The 15,796-nt window shown below is 42.9% G+C and overlaps 2 protein-coding genes and 1 long non-coding RNA gene across 6 annotated transcripts in view; 1 reads left to right on the top strand and 2 right to left on the bottom strand.

Moving 5' to 3' along the window:
* TTYH3 (tweety family member 3) overlaps window positions 1-15,684 on the bottom strand; it is a 76,152-nt gene extending 60,468 nt beyond the window's left edge. Inside the window, exon 1 of one of the 2 annotated variants that reach the window (XM_083474754.1) lies at window positions 15,135-15,684. In XM_083474754.1, coding sequence (XP_083330880.1) covers window positions 15,135-15,272 — 138 coding nt within the window. In that variant the 5' untranslated portion in view covers window positions 15,273-15,684. The remainder of the gene's footprint in view (window positions 1-15,134) is intronic. The other variant, XM_083474755.1, reaches the window with a different exon arrangement.
* The window catches only part of CARD11 (caspase recruitment domain family member 11), a 335,243-nt gene that overhangs the window by 40,758 nt on the left and 278,689 nt on the right, over window positions 1-15,796 (bottom strand). The window lies entirely within an intron of this gene.
* Window positions 47-13,964, top strand: LOC310693143. 2 transcript variants are annotated; one of them, XR_014519006.1, is made up of 4 exons: window positions 47-632; window positions 2,489-2,580; window positions 8,929-9,216; window positions 12,274-13,964. It is a non-coding gene; the product is annotated as an uncharacterized lncRNA (long non-coding RNA). The 2 variants fall into 2 exon arrangements; XR_014519007.1 differs by having other exon boundaries at window positions 8,929-9,235.

Below are 15,796 nucleotides of genomic sequence, written 5' to 3'. Positions count from 1 at the left end.
AGAGAGACAGAAAGCACACATACCACACAGACCTTTGGTCTTATATTCCATTTTATTAAGACCTTGAAAGTCATCTTGTTCCATTACACATAGGCTTCCTGAAAAACGGTCCCATATTTCCTCATTACTTCATGTTCTTCATACTGTACATTCAATCCAACACTGAAGACAACCCAAAATATGGTGAACAGCTTTTCATTCAAGTTATGTCCCTTCCATCAGATATCAGAATGCTCACAGTTGTTGCTCTGGGATGGTGTACATATACCAGAGATCTGGAATTCCAATAATCTTTCTTTTTTCAGATTAAGTTTTTTACCTCTTGCAGCTGAAGAAGAATTTAAACACATGTTGGCTAAAACAATAAAATTCTCAGGCACCAAACACTGCTGTACTGAACTTTGCAAGGATCTAAATTCTAGCCAGGAACGAACGAAAATCAAGAAGAGCTCTAGATGCTCAACAAAGCTTCTAACTCGGAACAGTAATCCTACTTGTTGCCTCAAGTGAAACCAGTAAGACAGGAGTTGTCAAGGTGGACTGTGAAATCACACCCAGCTCTATTATTCAAAGTAAAAGAGGAAATATAGTGGGACACATGCAAGTCATCACTACCCCTCCAACCATGATTGGTAAGCCAAGAACCATCCTTGACTTCAAATTATGGTTTGTTTGGAGTGAAATAAATCACACGCCCCAGTTGATGTTACACTAAGTCAAGGATTGCAGCTTGTTGCTCCTGATCACTATTCTATTATACTGATGGAATAATTTTCAGAAGTACTTATCAGATGGTTTAGCGAGTTAATTCCATTGGATATGCATTGAACCAAAGAGTTTTACACTAGACTTTGATTTAACAGTTGCTGATCTCTTTCTCACTTCATCATTTAAAGGAATGATAGAAGGCTTCAGAAACAAGCCCACCCATTCTCCATCATATTATAATGCAACATGACATTAAGGTTCTGCCCCTCCATCAAGTGACAGGTGGATTGAACCTGGTAGGGAAATGCCACTTCAAGTCAGGCAGCTGAACACAAAGGCTTTTGGATGAAGTCATTAAAAATGCCTTTGAATACACAGCAGCTAGATAAAAGTCTGCAAAGTGCTTACTCTGTACATTTGCATTCACTATCTGGCTCCGCACTCCCACCCTACTCTGCAAATTCTAACAATTATAGTTCAGTTTGAGTCTCCCAGAGACCAGGCAAAAATTGAAAACAGATTTCCTCTACAGCACAGCTTGAATTTCATAAATTCCATCAACTTTCTCAGGCTTTCTTAAAAACTGAACTGGAGAAAGAAGGAAAGCAGCAGCAAACACATTACACCCTTGTTATACTTCTGCAAACCAGCACAATTAACAATAGTCAACACTTCTGTCAACCCACCACCACACATACACAAAAGTGTGAGAGAGAATTCTTACTGTAACTTCTTATGAACTCTCAAGTTCAAACTATTTCTTAAGACAGGGGTGGTGAACCTTCCAGGTGTTGTGGGACTAAAACTCCCATCATACTGCTGGGGTTAGTAGGAGTTGAAGTTCAACAACATATGTGAAGGGCCATGCAAGTTCCCCATCGTAGCCTAAAGGAGTAAAACATAAACCCTGAAAATCTTAATGTGGAACTCAAAAATGCAGTTGAAAAGATCACACGTTGTCAAGCCAAGATGAAGGCCTTGATTGCAGGTAATCATTAATAGCACCATAGCACTTCCTAGATAACATCACAGATTAGAGAACCTCTCTGCCATGCCTCAGGATATAATTAAGGTTGCAATCCGGTATCCTCTAACTTACAAATACCGTAAGTCCCACCACAACTCAGTAGGGCTTATTTCAGCATAACCATTTATAAGATTGCAGTACAAATAGTGTAAAGGATAAAGTGATTCAAAACACAAGGCCTCGATACTGTACATAAACCAGTGCAAGTGTTGTTTTCAATCATAGTAAAAAGCAGGCTATAATTTCCCTTATGCAAAGACTGCTATATTAATACTCAGAAAGATTCAACAAGAGGTTATTCACATTACATTAATGTGGAGCTGGCACTGTTCCAGGTGCCACATAATACTTGTTCTGTTCCTGTAAGAAATGGATCTTTCAGTGTGGCAGCACCCACACTTTGGAAATTCCTATCTACTGATATCAGGCAGGTGCCTTCACTGTACTCTTTTCAAGGTGAGCTAAAAATATTATTGTTTACTCAAGCCTATCCAAACATGGAAAAGTTGACAATGTTTTAGTTTGTTTTTAACTATTGCTTTTAATTATATTTTGAATTTTTCAAAATACCTGTTTTTAACCTTGTATTTTATTGATAATTTTAATTTTATATATATTTGTAAACCACTTGCTTAAGAATACAGTACCAGATATGCCTTGTAGGATCAGCTCCAACATGCTATACCAGAATCATAACAACCTGCAGGTTCCAAGTGGTCCACCAATGGACTATGGTCTATCCTTTTTCCATAGACCACATGCATAATGAAAATGGGAAGGGGAGAACCAGAGCTAACAAAAAAGACGACAACCATCCCAATTCTGTCAGTATGAGACAGGCGAAGGTCAGTTTTCCAGCACAGAGTATAATTCACTTTAAGTGACTACTTTGCACCAATTGAGAGTACTGTTTGCTAAAGAATGATGCATTCAAACCTACTGGTTTTCTAATCAGCAGACTCTGAACTACAGTCTCAAGTTTCCAATAGTAGACAGCTCTCAAGAGAGTATTTCAGCACACAGATACAGTCTGACTGAAACAAGTCGATTTGTAGTTCTCTTTTTTAAAAAAACAAAACCTTTCACTTCCCTATGTCTGCACACCAGATGCTTGTGGAAGATGTGTCAGCTGATACAAACCTGCACTTGAATGAGCTTCCCAAATATATTTCTTTCAACATATGAATTTGGAGAGGCAAATTCCTGGCTATGTGCTCTGCCTCACTGTTGTCACTTTTCCAAGAATACGAAACAATCCTTTATCAGGCATCACCACATTCATCTGTTGACAGAGGGAGAACATCAGTTCTCATTGGAAAGTTTGAGGCAGGAGGGTAAAAGAGCACACCATGTGGGAAATGCTAATGAACTGGAAATCTAGTAATGCTGGGGCAGCATGAGGGAGCGGAGAGTCTGGAAACTGACTTGGCAACTTTCACATCCCTCAGCACAGAATTATGCCTGCAAAACATGAAAGTAGCAAACTATCAGAAAGAACACAATATTTTAAACATGTTTTGTATCCCATGTTTGGAGACAGGTAAAAAGAGGATTTTGAGGAGCTCCAAAAGGTCTGTCCCAACTGAGTGAAAGGACATTAAAATGGCAAATACAATTCACTATAAGAAAGTACAAAACAATGCACACTGAAACACACACACACAAGAAAACCTAACTTTGCTTATCCAATTCCGGGGTTTTAACCAGGGAGAAATATCTTGGGGTCATAGTGGATAACTCATTGAAGATGTTGACCCAGCATGTGACAGCCATGAGAAAGGTGACTTCCATGTTGAGAATCATTAAGAAAGGGACTAAAAATAAAACTGCCAATATTGTAATGCTGTTATTCAAATCTATGGTGCAATTGCACTTTGTACAGTTGTGATTGGCACACTTCAAAGAGGATTCCGTAAAGCTGGAAAATGTCCGGAGAAGGGCAACCAAAATGATCAAGGGGCTGAAACAGCTTCCCTTTGATGAAAGGTTGCTACATTTTGGGCTCATTTAGTTTATAGAAAAGGTGAGAAAGGATGCAGGGATAAGACAGAGGTGCAAAATTATGTGTGGTGTGGAGAAAGTGGATAGAGAAGTTTCCCTTCCTCTCATAATACTGGAACCCAAGGTCATTCAATAAAGTTGAATGTTTGAAAGATTCAGGACAGACAAAAAGAAAGCCCTCTTTCACACAGCACAGGGTTAAACTATGCAATTTGCTCCCACAAGATGTAGTGATGAACACCAACTTGTATGGCTTCTAAAATGGGACTGGAGAAATTCATCAAAAATGAACGGATCTATTCATGGATCTGAGGCAGTATGCTTCTGAATACTAGTTGCTGGAGAGTACAAGTGGGGAAGAGTACTTTTGTAATCAGATTCAGCTTATGGGCTTCCATATGCATCTGGTTGGCTGCTACCATAACAGGATGCTGAGCTAGATGGGTGTTTGATCTGATCCAACAGGGCTCTTCGTAGGGAAGATCTCTCAAAAGAAATCAAAGACCCAAGGATGCTTTAGCAGTGAATTTACATGGACTCTTGGGCTGAGGGATATTGTCTAGGGCAGTGTTTCCCAACCGGTGTGCCGCGGCACACTACTGTGCCGTGAGACACCGGCTGGTGTGCCGTGGGAGGGAGGCGGGCGAGTCGGGCGGCGAGAGGCGGCGGCGAGGATCCGCGTCGAGCCGGGGGCGGCTCCGCGGTGGTGGTGCCGAGCGGCGGGGCAGCTCGCGCAAAAGGGAGGAGCGCGAGACAGCGGAGGAGGAGGAGGCCGGCATGTCCGGGCAGCAGCAGCAACAGCAGCAGCAGCAACTCCCGGCGACGGCTCCTCCTCCGCCCGCTATCGCCGCCGCCGCCTCAGCTGCCCTCGCTCTGCTGCCTCCTCCCACCCCGGCAAGGGGAAGGGAAAAAACGTTCACTTTTGTGCGTCCCCCCCCCGCGTGACGCTGCGCGCTGACGTCACGGGGCGGGGCTTTAATGGTGGTGTGCCGCGAGATTTTTTTCCGGTAAGCAGGTGTGCCGTTGCCCAAAAACGTTTGGGAAACACTGGTCTAGGGAAGGGATAGTCAACCTTTTTATACTTATTGCCCACTAATGCATCTTTCTTGATGGTAAAATTTCGTTACCGCCCACCAGTGCTCAATGGAAAGAGGATTCAGCTTGTGCCATAGAACCCCCTACCGCCCACCTAGAGTCCTGACACCCCTGGTCTAGGAGGTTGATGGGGGGGGGGTTGTTACTGTTATTGATATGACTTTTTTGTATCTTTATTTAGATATTCTTATGATTTATATGGAAATTGTTCTATGTGTACTTTTTGATGTTTTATTTATTGTTTATGACTACTCTTATGTTCGCAATTATGTGATTTTTTACATGTTGTAAGTCACCTTGAGCATGGTTTTAACTATGGAAAGGCAACATACAAAAAATAATAGCTGACAGATTGGTTTGATTGAATGCAAAAGGGAATTACTTTGGAATTCAGAGTACTAAAACACAATATACTCAGTCTAAAAACAATATTAGTGCAATACAAGGAAAAGTGTCAACTCTAGCAACTAGCTTGACATTTTGAAACTCTTTTTAATACTGTTTCATAGCTACTAAATGGATACATATTTTAAGGCAAGCGCCGCAGTGCAAGCCATCATGGAAACTGTAGTTACTTAGTTGTATGAAAAACCTGCTACTGTATCCATGATCAGCTGCATTCCAAGTATTTTTTCAAGGTAAAAGCAGACTTTTTTTTTAAGGTTCTGCATCTTGAGATTTGGTTCAAATTACACTTTGTGCTGCTCAAGGAAATTCTGGCAGCTATTAAGGACATTGAGCATTCTAGCTCACTCAGTGACTGCAATTCTCAATATTAATTTGGGCCTAAGAGTTATGACAAATGGACTTAGTGATAGTTTAAATTTGCAACCTATGGACTCAGTGCCAGATGCAAAAGTAGAGGCAAATTATCTACACTTGAAATAGGTGCTCGGGAGTTGAAGTACCAGTCGCTTAGCAGATAAGACGATGATACCCTTTTGCTTCCAATTTATTATTCTATTTCCAAAATGTTCACCCTGCATTATCAGTCCGCAATGCTCTTGAGGTAGTTACAGAAAAACAATGTTTCTTTAGGGCAGGCACGTCCAATAGGTAGATCATGATCTACCGGTAGATCACTGGACGTCTGTGGTAGATGACTGGTAGATCACTGGGTCCCCCCAAAGAAGCTCAACAAGTTTAGCTCCCCTAAAAAAAGCTCAAGACATTTGTCCTGCACCCCCAAAAACAGGGCTTTCCTCCTCCCTAAAAAAAGCTCACCAACTTTGACCTGAACCCCCAAAAGGGGGTAGATCACTGCCAGTCTTTAACTGTGAGTACATCGCAGTCTCTGGGGAGTTGGTCACCCCTGCTTTAGGGAGGACACTTAGCTTAAAATGAAAATGGTGTCAGTTCAAATTCTAGCATCTTGTTCCTGACTTAAGGGGAAAATCCACAGCGCAGTGGCTGAGTACACAGTTGCATGCAAAAAAGTTTCGCTTCTCAAATCCAAAGAAAGGATTTCAATTAGAAGGGCTGGGAAAGACTTCCAAGATGCAGACAGTCCTGAGCTGAATAGAAAAGTGATGGCAGACTCTGGAGTTCAACTGTTAAGTTTCAAGACTGAAGCTAGGTGTCAGCAGTGCTTTATTACCATTTTTTATTACTGTTTTCCCCCTGGTGTACGGAATGCTTTTATAATTCTCATTTAGTTTCTCCTCACAATTTATTTTGGGTTAGCTATACTGGACTTGCCCAAGACCAGCCAGTTGAGAAAAACCTGGAACCCTGATGCCCTGTGTTTAAACACTACATAGCTACTTCATGGCATTTGCTCAGTACAATGAAGACAAATTCCCTGGCTAAAGCCAGACAGTAGAGACAAAATGTAGAACAGAATTTGTAGCAGCATCATTTTAAATCTATCTCCAGACATGGTACACAATAGCAGAAATTTTACAGCAACTACTGGTTATCACACACTTGTGCAATCAATACCCAGATTTATATTATTACCACATTTAAGAGACTGACACCCACGACATAAAGGGAAACAGAAGAATTTCCAGAGGATAAAAACTGGCCATTTAATCTCCAGTTTGATAGCGAAACAAAACTGCAAAGGAACATAATTTGATAGTTGTGGGCAGACCTCAAAGTCTGGGCAAAAATTGTATTATCTAATCCCATGAAACAAGCAGCCCTTTCTACACAAAGAGACTAAGTTGCACTGACAAGCTTGCATATGGCAAATGCATGGCCCCTAATTAGCTTAGGAGATTTATAAAACGCCATATATCTGGGCACAGTACTGTAGATAAAAACACAATTATAATGAAATATGTAAACAGCTCCTGCCAGGACTCCTGTTAGAAAAAAAATTGGCTTAAAGCAGCAGTCACTCTTAAGATATTCCATTAGCAACTGCTACACTGATATTTATTTATTTTTTAATTTCCTGAACAGGAGCTGCTTGCAACTACGGTAATCTGACCACATCTGCTGGAAGCTTCTGTACAGTTATACTCACAGCAAATCAACAGAATCCAATTCACTTTAGCAAAAATTGGGGTGGGTGGGGAAAATATTTATTTGTGTGCATCCCTAGAGGTTGTCTAAGCCCAGCAATGTTAGGCTTGTCATGTCCTACAGATTTTTAAAATCTGTTGGTAAGAAACAGAGCAGAGTATTATTGGCACAAAGTTCTCAGAAGCACTGGCTCTGCACTCCTCCTTATCTTTATCTTTGGGTTTATGATTCACTATTAAGTAAGAAGCCTTGCAGCATGACTCAAAGATTAAACTGTGGGGGAAAAGGGAAGAAAATGACTTACATCTCATGATAAATGCCTATACCATAGTGATTCATACTAAATGGGAAAGAAGGCAGAGAAGGGGTAGAGGTTCGTCTTTCAGAATGTTCTACAGAATATGATCATATAACGGGGCCATAATATGGATCAGATTCTTAGTCCAATATTATCAACACCAGAGGATACCCAACATGTTGCCCTCCAGATATTATTGGATGCCATCATCCCATACAATTTGGCAAGCTAGCTGGGGCTGAAGGGATTTGTTGTCCAAAAACATCTGGAGGGCACCATATTGACTACTCAGATCTGGCAACTGCTCTCCAAAGTTTTAGGTACAATCTTTCCCAGTCCTTTTGCAACAGATTCTTTTTAGCTAGGGGAACTGGGAATTAGGGGTGTATGAGGAGTTAGGGGAGGAGTAGTACCTCTGGTGAGGGAAGGTGATGTACTTTCTGAGGTAATTTGTCCACCTTTGGTCCCCACCCTTCCCTTAGATCCCACATGTGGCTCCTAGAGGCTGTCACCACACAACAGCAGCCACATCACGGGAACGGCTTGGACTGGCCGGCTAAACCAGGTGAGGGTAGCCAATGGGTCTTAAATCTTCAATGAGTAAGGGAATTCCCCTCAGGGGAAGACAGGCTCCAGTGGATTAAGCAGATAAGACTAATAGTGAGTCCAATGGTCAAGAAGAAAGTTTCTGCATGTGCTGTAGAGGGCAGCAAGGATCAATGGGGTTCATCAACCTGGGAAAAGAGCCCATCGAGGAGAAGGAAAACTTTGATCCTAATCCTCCGCCAGTGTTAGAAACTCAGGTATATAAGCTAGGTGCCAAATGGCTCCTTAAACCAAGCTTGGAGTCACCCAAGTGATATGTCTAATTGGCATTTTGGGGCAAGATGACTCTAAAGTCTTATTTTTCAAATGATGAACTGACTGTGGTTGATTCTCAATTAAACATCTGGCTAGTTGAGATGACAACCTTGAGCTAGGTTAAGAGCTTTGAGTACTTCCAAGAAGAAAAGTCACTTGATCCAGGGACAGTCCACATATATACTGGCCTATTCCAACCTTTTTCTCAATGGTGACTGCTGCTGCTCAGGCTGCACAGAAAAAGCAATTTGGTTCCAGAAACTCATTCCAATTGTGCAGATAAAATATAACTGATAGAATTCCACAAGATGGGGTATTAGTGTGTGAAACCAGTCCAGATCCATTGATCCTCAGCTGGCAAAGATGTCAGGTGCCATCTTCACTTGATTGCAAGTGGTCAAAAGCCAGGTGCAAAATGCACCTAGTGCCTGGCTAATTTTGAATACTGCCCTTCGCTGCCTTGCAGGATATATTTGGGAGAAGAAAAGGCTAAGGAGTAAACCCTTCACAAATCTGGACTCTGTAAGACTTCTGGATGGTGCCTTGCATGCCTCCTTCCGGCAACTCCTGCAGCCAAGCTGGCCCCAAACGTACTTCAAAGTTCAGCAACATCATCTGTCAGGTGAAGCTTGGAGCTTCTCTTGGAAAAAGGGGAAGGATTAAGAATAGCTCCATGAGTTTCACCTTCCCACACTCTAACCCTCTAGAGATGATGGATGGAAAAAAGGACGTGACTATGGAAGCTGGAGAAGCGGTAAGAAAGGAAAACAAAGGTGTGTGTTCCCAGATTAAAGGGAGATACCTTCATGTGTAGGTGCATATAAACATGAAAACATAAGGTAGAAGAACCCTACTCATTTGTACTGGCAGGGATATCAAGATAGTTTCAGAGGCTGCTACCTTTGAATCAGCAGCATCACCTTATATCAATGAAAACAGGAGATATTTTACATCCTTATACTATATGGTCTTGCAACAGCACACAATGTAAATGTAGTGTCTGAAACACTGACATTTTGACACATTCATACTGAGGTGAAAAAGAGTGAAGGGACAGTCCTGGGGAAGCCATGTGGGATGGAGGTGCGGTTATGACAAGGAAAAGAATCAAAGGCAGTGCTGATGTTGACATGTAAAGACTAAGGGGACTAGGCTTTCACAATAGAAAAGGTCAACCAAGAGTCACCAGTTAGTTTGCAACTTCATTTTTACAATAAAGATCATATCAGGTCTCAATGCAGCAGAGCTAGATGCTTAGTACACAACTGTCTCCTCTTTCTCCAGGCAAATTAAAGGCTGCTAAGAGGAGAAACAGAACTAAACGCAGTGCAGTCATTCCATTCCATGAGGGGTTTATCACCAGTTAAAAGCTCAGTGTGCACGTGCACACACACAGAACAGCCCCAGGACTTCCTTAAAATAGAGGAAGGGTGCTTACTTCAAAGCAGTAAAATGAGTACAACATTAAACCCCAGGAAGGACATCCAAACTCATTCAGTAACTATATGCTATGCTGGCTGTTTCCTTTACAATGAGGCAAAATATGTTAAAATGATATATTTTACAAAAGTGAACATTTATGCCTTACTATCACTTTAGGAGTTGCAAAAAAACAAACCAAGCTTTACCTGAAAAGCTGCTTGCAAAATTCATGTCTACACTATAGTTCTCAGGAGATAAAATTGGCTCACTTATCACTAAAAGGCATAACTGAAACCTTAAGCCCAGTTCTAGCCCATAGTTAGATTTAAAAACACTACCACCATATAGAATGTTTCCTGCCACCTCAAGAGACTGCATGAACCATATTTCCTCAAGAGATGAATGAATGGAGGGGGGCCCTTTCCACATCCTCTCGACCCCCTGGGAAACTCGACAAACCTGATACACCTGTAACTGGGTGTGGAGACTGCTGTGGGCAGCCTGAGGAAGGACCATCCACTACGGGCTGTCCAAAAAAACCAAGTTTAGAGTGAGAGACTAGAGAGATGACTGCTGTTTCCAGGATCTCTTCTCATTCTGAGACTTTTGTGGGTGAGGTGAGAACCTGGAGACTGAGAGGGAGGGTGTGTCAGAAGAAAAATGAATTGATCTTGATATATTGGTAACTTTGTAACATTTTTATATGTAACTGTATTTTTGTAATATTTACAGTAAGCTGTCCGTTGTTGCTTAAGTTTTTGGCACACTGCTTAGACATATTTTTAAACATATTAAATAGTATAAATATTAAACTAAAAACTAAGTAAAATAAATAAAATAAGAGGGCAGCTTTTTTTCAAATTTTGCAACTTAATAAACCCTTAACATGTTTTAAACTTTCAAGCATTCAGTCACAATCAGGGGTTAATCAAGGAGAAAGCAGGTATTATTAGCTTTCCTGTTTAGAGATACTTGCTTGGTGTGTTTGTAATGTCAACAGACTGATCTTTAAGGTGGTCTTCTATTGTCTTGCCCACAATGCATGACAGGACATAGAACAGGAAAAAACAGTGCTAGATCTGAAACAGCAAAATACATACAACTGCATCCAGCAGGAAGTTCAACAGAAAATTTACAGGAGATGCAAATGCTTATCTCACTTAAGTGCACAAAAGAGCATCTGAAAAACTGACTCCAAATTTCTCAGCAGGCCAGCTTAACTGAAAAAATGTCTCTGCAATAGAAACCTAGTGTTCAGCACAGAAAAGTTGCAAGGGTTTATCATTACAGTACACAAATACACAATTGCACCACTGCAACTACATTCTTCTCTTCTGTAAGGAGATTTTACCCTCAATTTATCCTCTCACTCCCCCTACTCTGGTACTGTTGAAGTAAGGTACAATATACTAAGAATGGGCAAAAGTCCTGAGTTTTCAATTGCAATCAGAGATACAGTATAGGTATTTTTTTCATGCACCAGTTATTGAAATTGCATTCACACTTGTTCAATAGATTATACACATCTTTAATCTTCATAACCTAACCGATTCTTTACATCCAGATCCTTCAAAGGCTCGCACACGTAAGGATCTTGCAATATATTTATTGCAACAGAAAACATGAACCATGGAAAACAGCCTAGAGAATCAAGTTTCATATCAATGTAAAATATCAGTTGGGCTATCTAATTCATTCCCCCAAGAAGGTGCCACTTTTTGTATCAACGACAGGCTATAATATTTAGGCCACAAAACTGGTATCAAAACAGAATAAGAAGAATTCCCCTTCACGTGCCTCCACATAGCAAATCATTGGAATAAATGAAAGCCACAGAATACACACAGAAAAAAGACTGGGCTGGAAGCAAAGTTCTTAATTATTTTGCACTTCATTTTAAATTTTGTCAACCGATTGCTTTAATGCCTTTCTACATGAAACAAGGTGCAAGAGGGAGGCATAGATACACAACATTTCTATGCTTGGTTTTTGCTGAACCTTAGGTAAACAAGTGCACTAAGAGGTGCAAAATGATGTTTTCCAAGCTAAAGATCATGACTATACAAGGCAGCAATCATGTTGGCTCCACTCAAAAAATGAAAGGCAGGAAGAAGGGTGCAAAAGTAAAAGGCATTTCAGTTAGAAGGCTAGTCAAACCAAGAGAAGAGATTTCTATTTTTTGTGCAGGTGGGAAAATTAAGTATTCCATTAATAAATCCTTGCAATTTCAACACAGAGCTATAATATAGTAAGTCATCCATTTTAATAAAAGCAGTATACAGCAAGCTGTTCCTAAGTGACAATAGGCTTCCAAGTAACTAGAAGACCAAAGAGTGGGCTCGATGTACCCTTTGCCCAATTCAATGTGAAATTCCTTTTGTTTTCCTAGGTACATACCCAGAACATGAGCCTTGTGAAAGACTAACACCAATACTTGGGTCAGAAGTAAATATACATGATGAAACCAAAGGGTAAAATACAATATGGAAGACTTTCCCACTACCACCAGAGTCCTTCCCAAGTTCCTAGGACGTAATGGCATGAACCACTCTGGATTAATGTTTTGCATGCACAAAATGGGTAAAGAGGAGCCCAGTAAAACAGAGACTTGCTTTTAACCTCCAAGCCTGAATTCCGCCTCTGCTACCTCTGCATTTCTAGATTTGAAAAGATGGAAGGCAAAATAGATGGGTTTCCACACCCCTACTTTCATCCCTAAGGAAGCAGGTTCAGACAGGATGTCTCTATGCTACAGTCACTCTTACTCAACTGCTTGTATGGAGGCAAACAAAATGGGAAGAGGCACTCCTTTCTCAGCAGTAACCTCGTAAGAAATATTTGTGGGGGAAAGGCGAACAGCTCTTTTCATAGCCCCAAATACTTTGGTGTGTAACCGACTTTGGTCTATTTCCCCCAATTGTTTTGGGTAGCAGCAACTGAGTGGGGTGAAAGAAAGGATAAGAGGTGATGACAGTAAATACGAAGGAGCCAAAGCAGAACTGCCCTCAACTGGAACTGCTACAAGAAAGAGAACTGGAGAATTGAAGGAGAAAGATGTGGAGGATAAATACAAGAACTGTTCCAAACTATCCTAAGGCTTGAAATACCCTTCTCCAACCTGGATTCCAACTCTCACCATCCCAGCCAACGGTTTCAATGATGGAAGCTATAGCCCAGAAACATCTGCAGAGCACCAAGTTGGGGAAGGCTGTTCTGAAGCCCACATTTTTATGTTTGACGGTCAGGCAATCAGGAAACTGCCTGCCAGAATTTGCTCTCAACAAACAAAACTCCCTGCATATAGAAAACAAGCATGCCATGGGGAAAAGGTAAATTTAGCTTTCTCCTCTCCCCCCCCCCCCCCCGCAGTTCAGTGTGCAATTTGTTTGTGGGAACGGTTTGAATGTGTAAACCCCCACTTGGACCTTCAAGTGGTACAGTCTAGAGGAAAAGGGTTTATTCCTTGATTTTGCTGAATATATTATACTTGCCAGAAAGGGGTGGATGGGTAGGAAACTGAAATGATGGAGATCTATGGAGGACAATGAAAGGTGAAGGTGCACATAAATGCAGAAAATTGTATTACCAGGAAAATGTCTCCTCAGCCTGAACCACTATAGGAAAGTGAGTGTAGAAGGGGGGGGGGGGGAGAGAGAGAGATATGAGGTTTGGAAAAGATGATTAAAAAGGTTATGGCAAAATTCCTTTGAAACTGACTGCATGTATAAAAGCCTATCCTCAGATTATAGAGGCTCTTTCCTTTTCTGACAACCCCCTCAGTTATTATTTTTTAGAAGGAATGGAAAGGGACTTGTCAGTTTCACTATTGCCTCTCCCCTCAAAATTCTAACATTAATTAGGGGAATATGTGGAGGAAATGTTGGTTCTCTGTCTCTCTCTGTCTCTGTGTGTGTGTGTGTGTGTGAAGTGTGGACAGAGAAGAGACCAGTATGGGGGAGATTGTACATGTGGGGAAATGTGTGCAAAATGGGGAAATATGAGAAAATATGAGGTGTGGATTAGAGGTAGATGAATATAAAATGGGGATAAGATGAAACTCGCCTCTGTCTGAACTGAGGTTCCCTGCCTGCATATATGGGGTTTGGATAAGGGGAGGGGGGAGAAGGTACAGGGTTAAATGAGGATAAATAAAAACAGGGGAGTGAAAAAGAAAGGTTTCCGGGGAGGGGGGCCATATGGGATAGAATGAGGTAAGTGGTGAGGTTGGAGGTTGAAATGAAGGGATGTGGATGGTCTTTGCCCCACACTTCAGCTGCCACTCACATGGGGAAACGTTATCCTATTTCATTATATGGTGCTCTCATTACTGCATTGTATTTTTTATTATTACATGCAGTCCTGGAAACCCTTCGGATGAAGGGTGGCTTAGGATCTTTTTAAGCAATGGAAATCAAATCAAAGGAAGGGGCTGTTAGAAGAAGATAAATAAAAACAGAGCCGGCCAGTCCTTTCCCCACCAGCAAATCCCTGTATGAAGAAAACCACACAGTTGTACAAAGCCAGGACATTGTGTTCTGAAAAATCACTATTAAGAACGATCATAAATAAACGAACATATAAAATCAAAGGGAGGGGGGGAGAGAGAAGTCTGATAATGAATATGCTGTAAATGTATAAATATAAACAAAGTGGAAGGGTGAGGTGCACTTGATAATACAAATAAACATAAATAAATAAAGTATGCATGGGAGGGAGGGAGGGAGGGAGAGAGAGAGAGAGAGAGAGAGAGAGAGAGAGAGAGGCTGGATAATTTAAATAAATAAATAAAGCAAGCACGCAAGCAAGCAAAGGGGGCGATTAAGTGGATGGGCAATGTAAATAAATAAATATAAACAAGTCTGAAAAAACAAAGCGGGGGGGTGGAAGCGTGGACTGATAATATAAATAAATATAATTGAATAACTAAATAAATATCAACCAAGCAAGCACGGAGAGAGAGTGAGTGGAGGGGTAATGAATGTAAATGAATTAAATATAAACAGACGAAGCCGGGGAGGGGGGGAGAGAGGGAGAGAGAGAGCGAGGAAGGGACTGGCAATATATAAATCTGGTCTGTTGGCTGCAGCTCTCTCTGGGTTGGCTCGGGCGAGGAAGCGGCCGGGGGAATCTACTAACGGGTTCTGTGTAGGTGTATTTCACGGTGTGTGTTGTGGGGACACACACACAAACAAAAACCACACACACACACCCGGGGGGGAGCCGGGTCGTGAGTCGCCCCTTCCTTCTCACCTGCTGGTACTCGGCGTCCTCGGGTCGGAAGTCGTCGCCGACGGCCTCCCAGCGGAGGCTGAAGTGGGGCAGGCGGTGCAGGAGGCTCACCCACCACGGAGGAGAGTAGCTCACGCCGGCCGCCGCCGCCGCCGCCATGCCCGGCCTGAGGAGAGAAGGCGCCTCGCCTCCCCCGGTCGCCGCCGCCGCCTCCTTCTCCCCCTCAGGGACGCCGCCGCGCCGCCGCCTCCTTCCTTCCTTCCTTCACCCGGAGGAGCTGCCCCTTCCCGCGGCCATGAGGGGGCAATGCGAGCAGCAGCAGCAGCGCCGCCTCAGCTCCGCCGCTTCAGGCGGCCCAGGAGGCCCCGCGGCCCCGGCGGCGGCTTCGGAGGCTCCGTGCCCGACATGGCCCCTGCCCCGCCGGCCCACACGCTCCCTCCGCTCGGCGCGGCTGCCGGCGCTCTTTGTTCGCCTCTCCGCCGCCGCCGCCTCCGCCTCTTCCTCCCCGGATGGCGCCGCCCACACGGACCCCCTTTCGGCGCCGCCCGAGTCGGCCGCCCGCTCCCTGCCTGCCTCGCTCCCTCGCCCGCGCGCGTGCGTGTTCGTGGGCTGGCGGAGGGGGCAGAAATGGCGCCTCAGGATGCAGGCCCTCGGCGCCGCCTGGCCGCCATCCCTGCTGCTGC

This window comes from Podarcis liolepis (genome assembly GCF_965112155.1).
Source record: "Podarcis liolepis genome assembly, chromosome: 14".
Lineage (NCBI taxonomy): Eukaryota > Metazoa > Chordata > Lepidosauria > Squamata > Lacertidae > Podarcis > Podarcis liolepis.
This window is presented reverse-complemented; position numbering and strand designations above follow the sequence as displayed.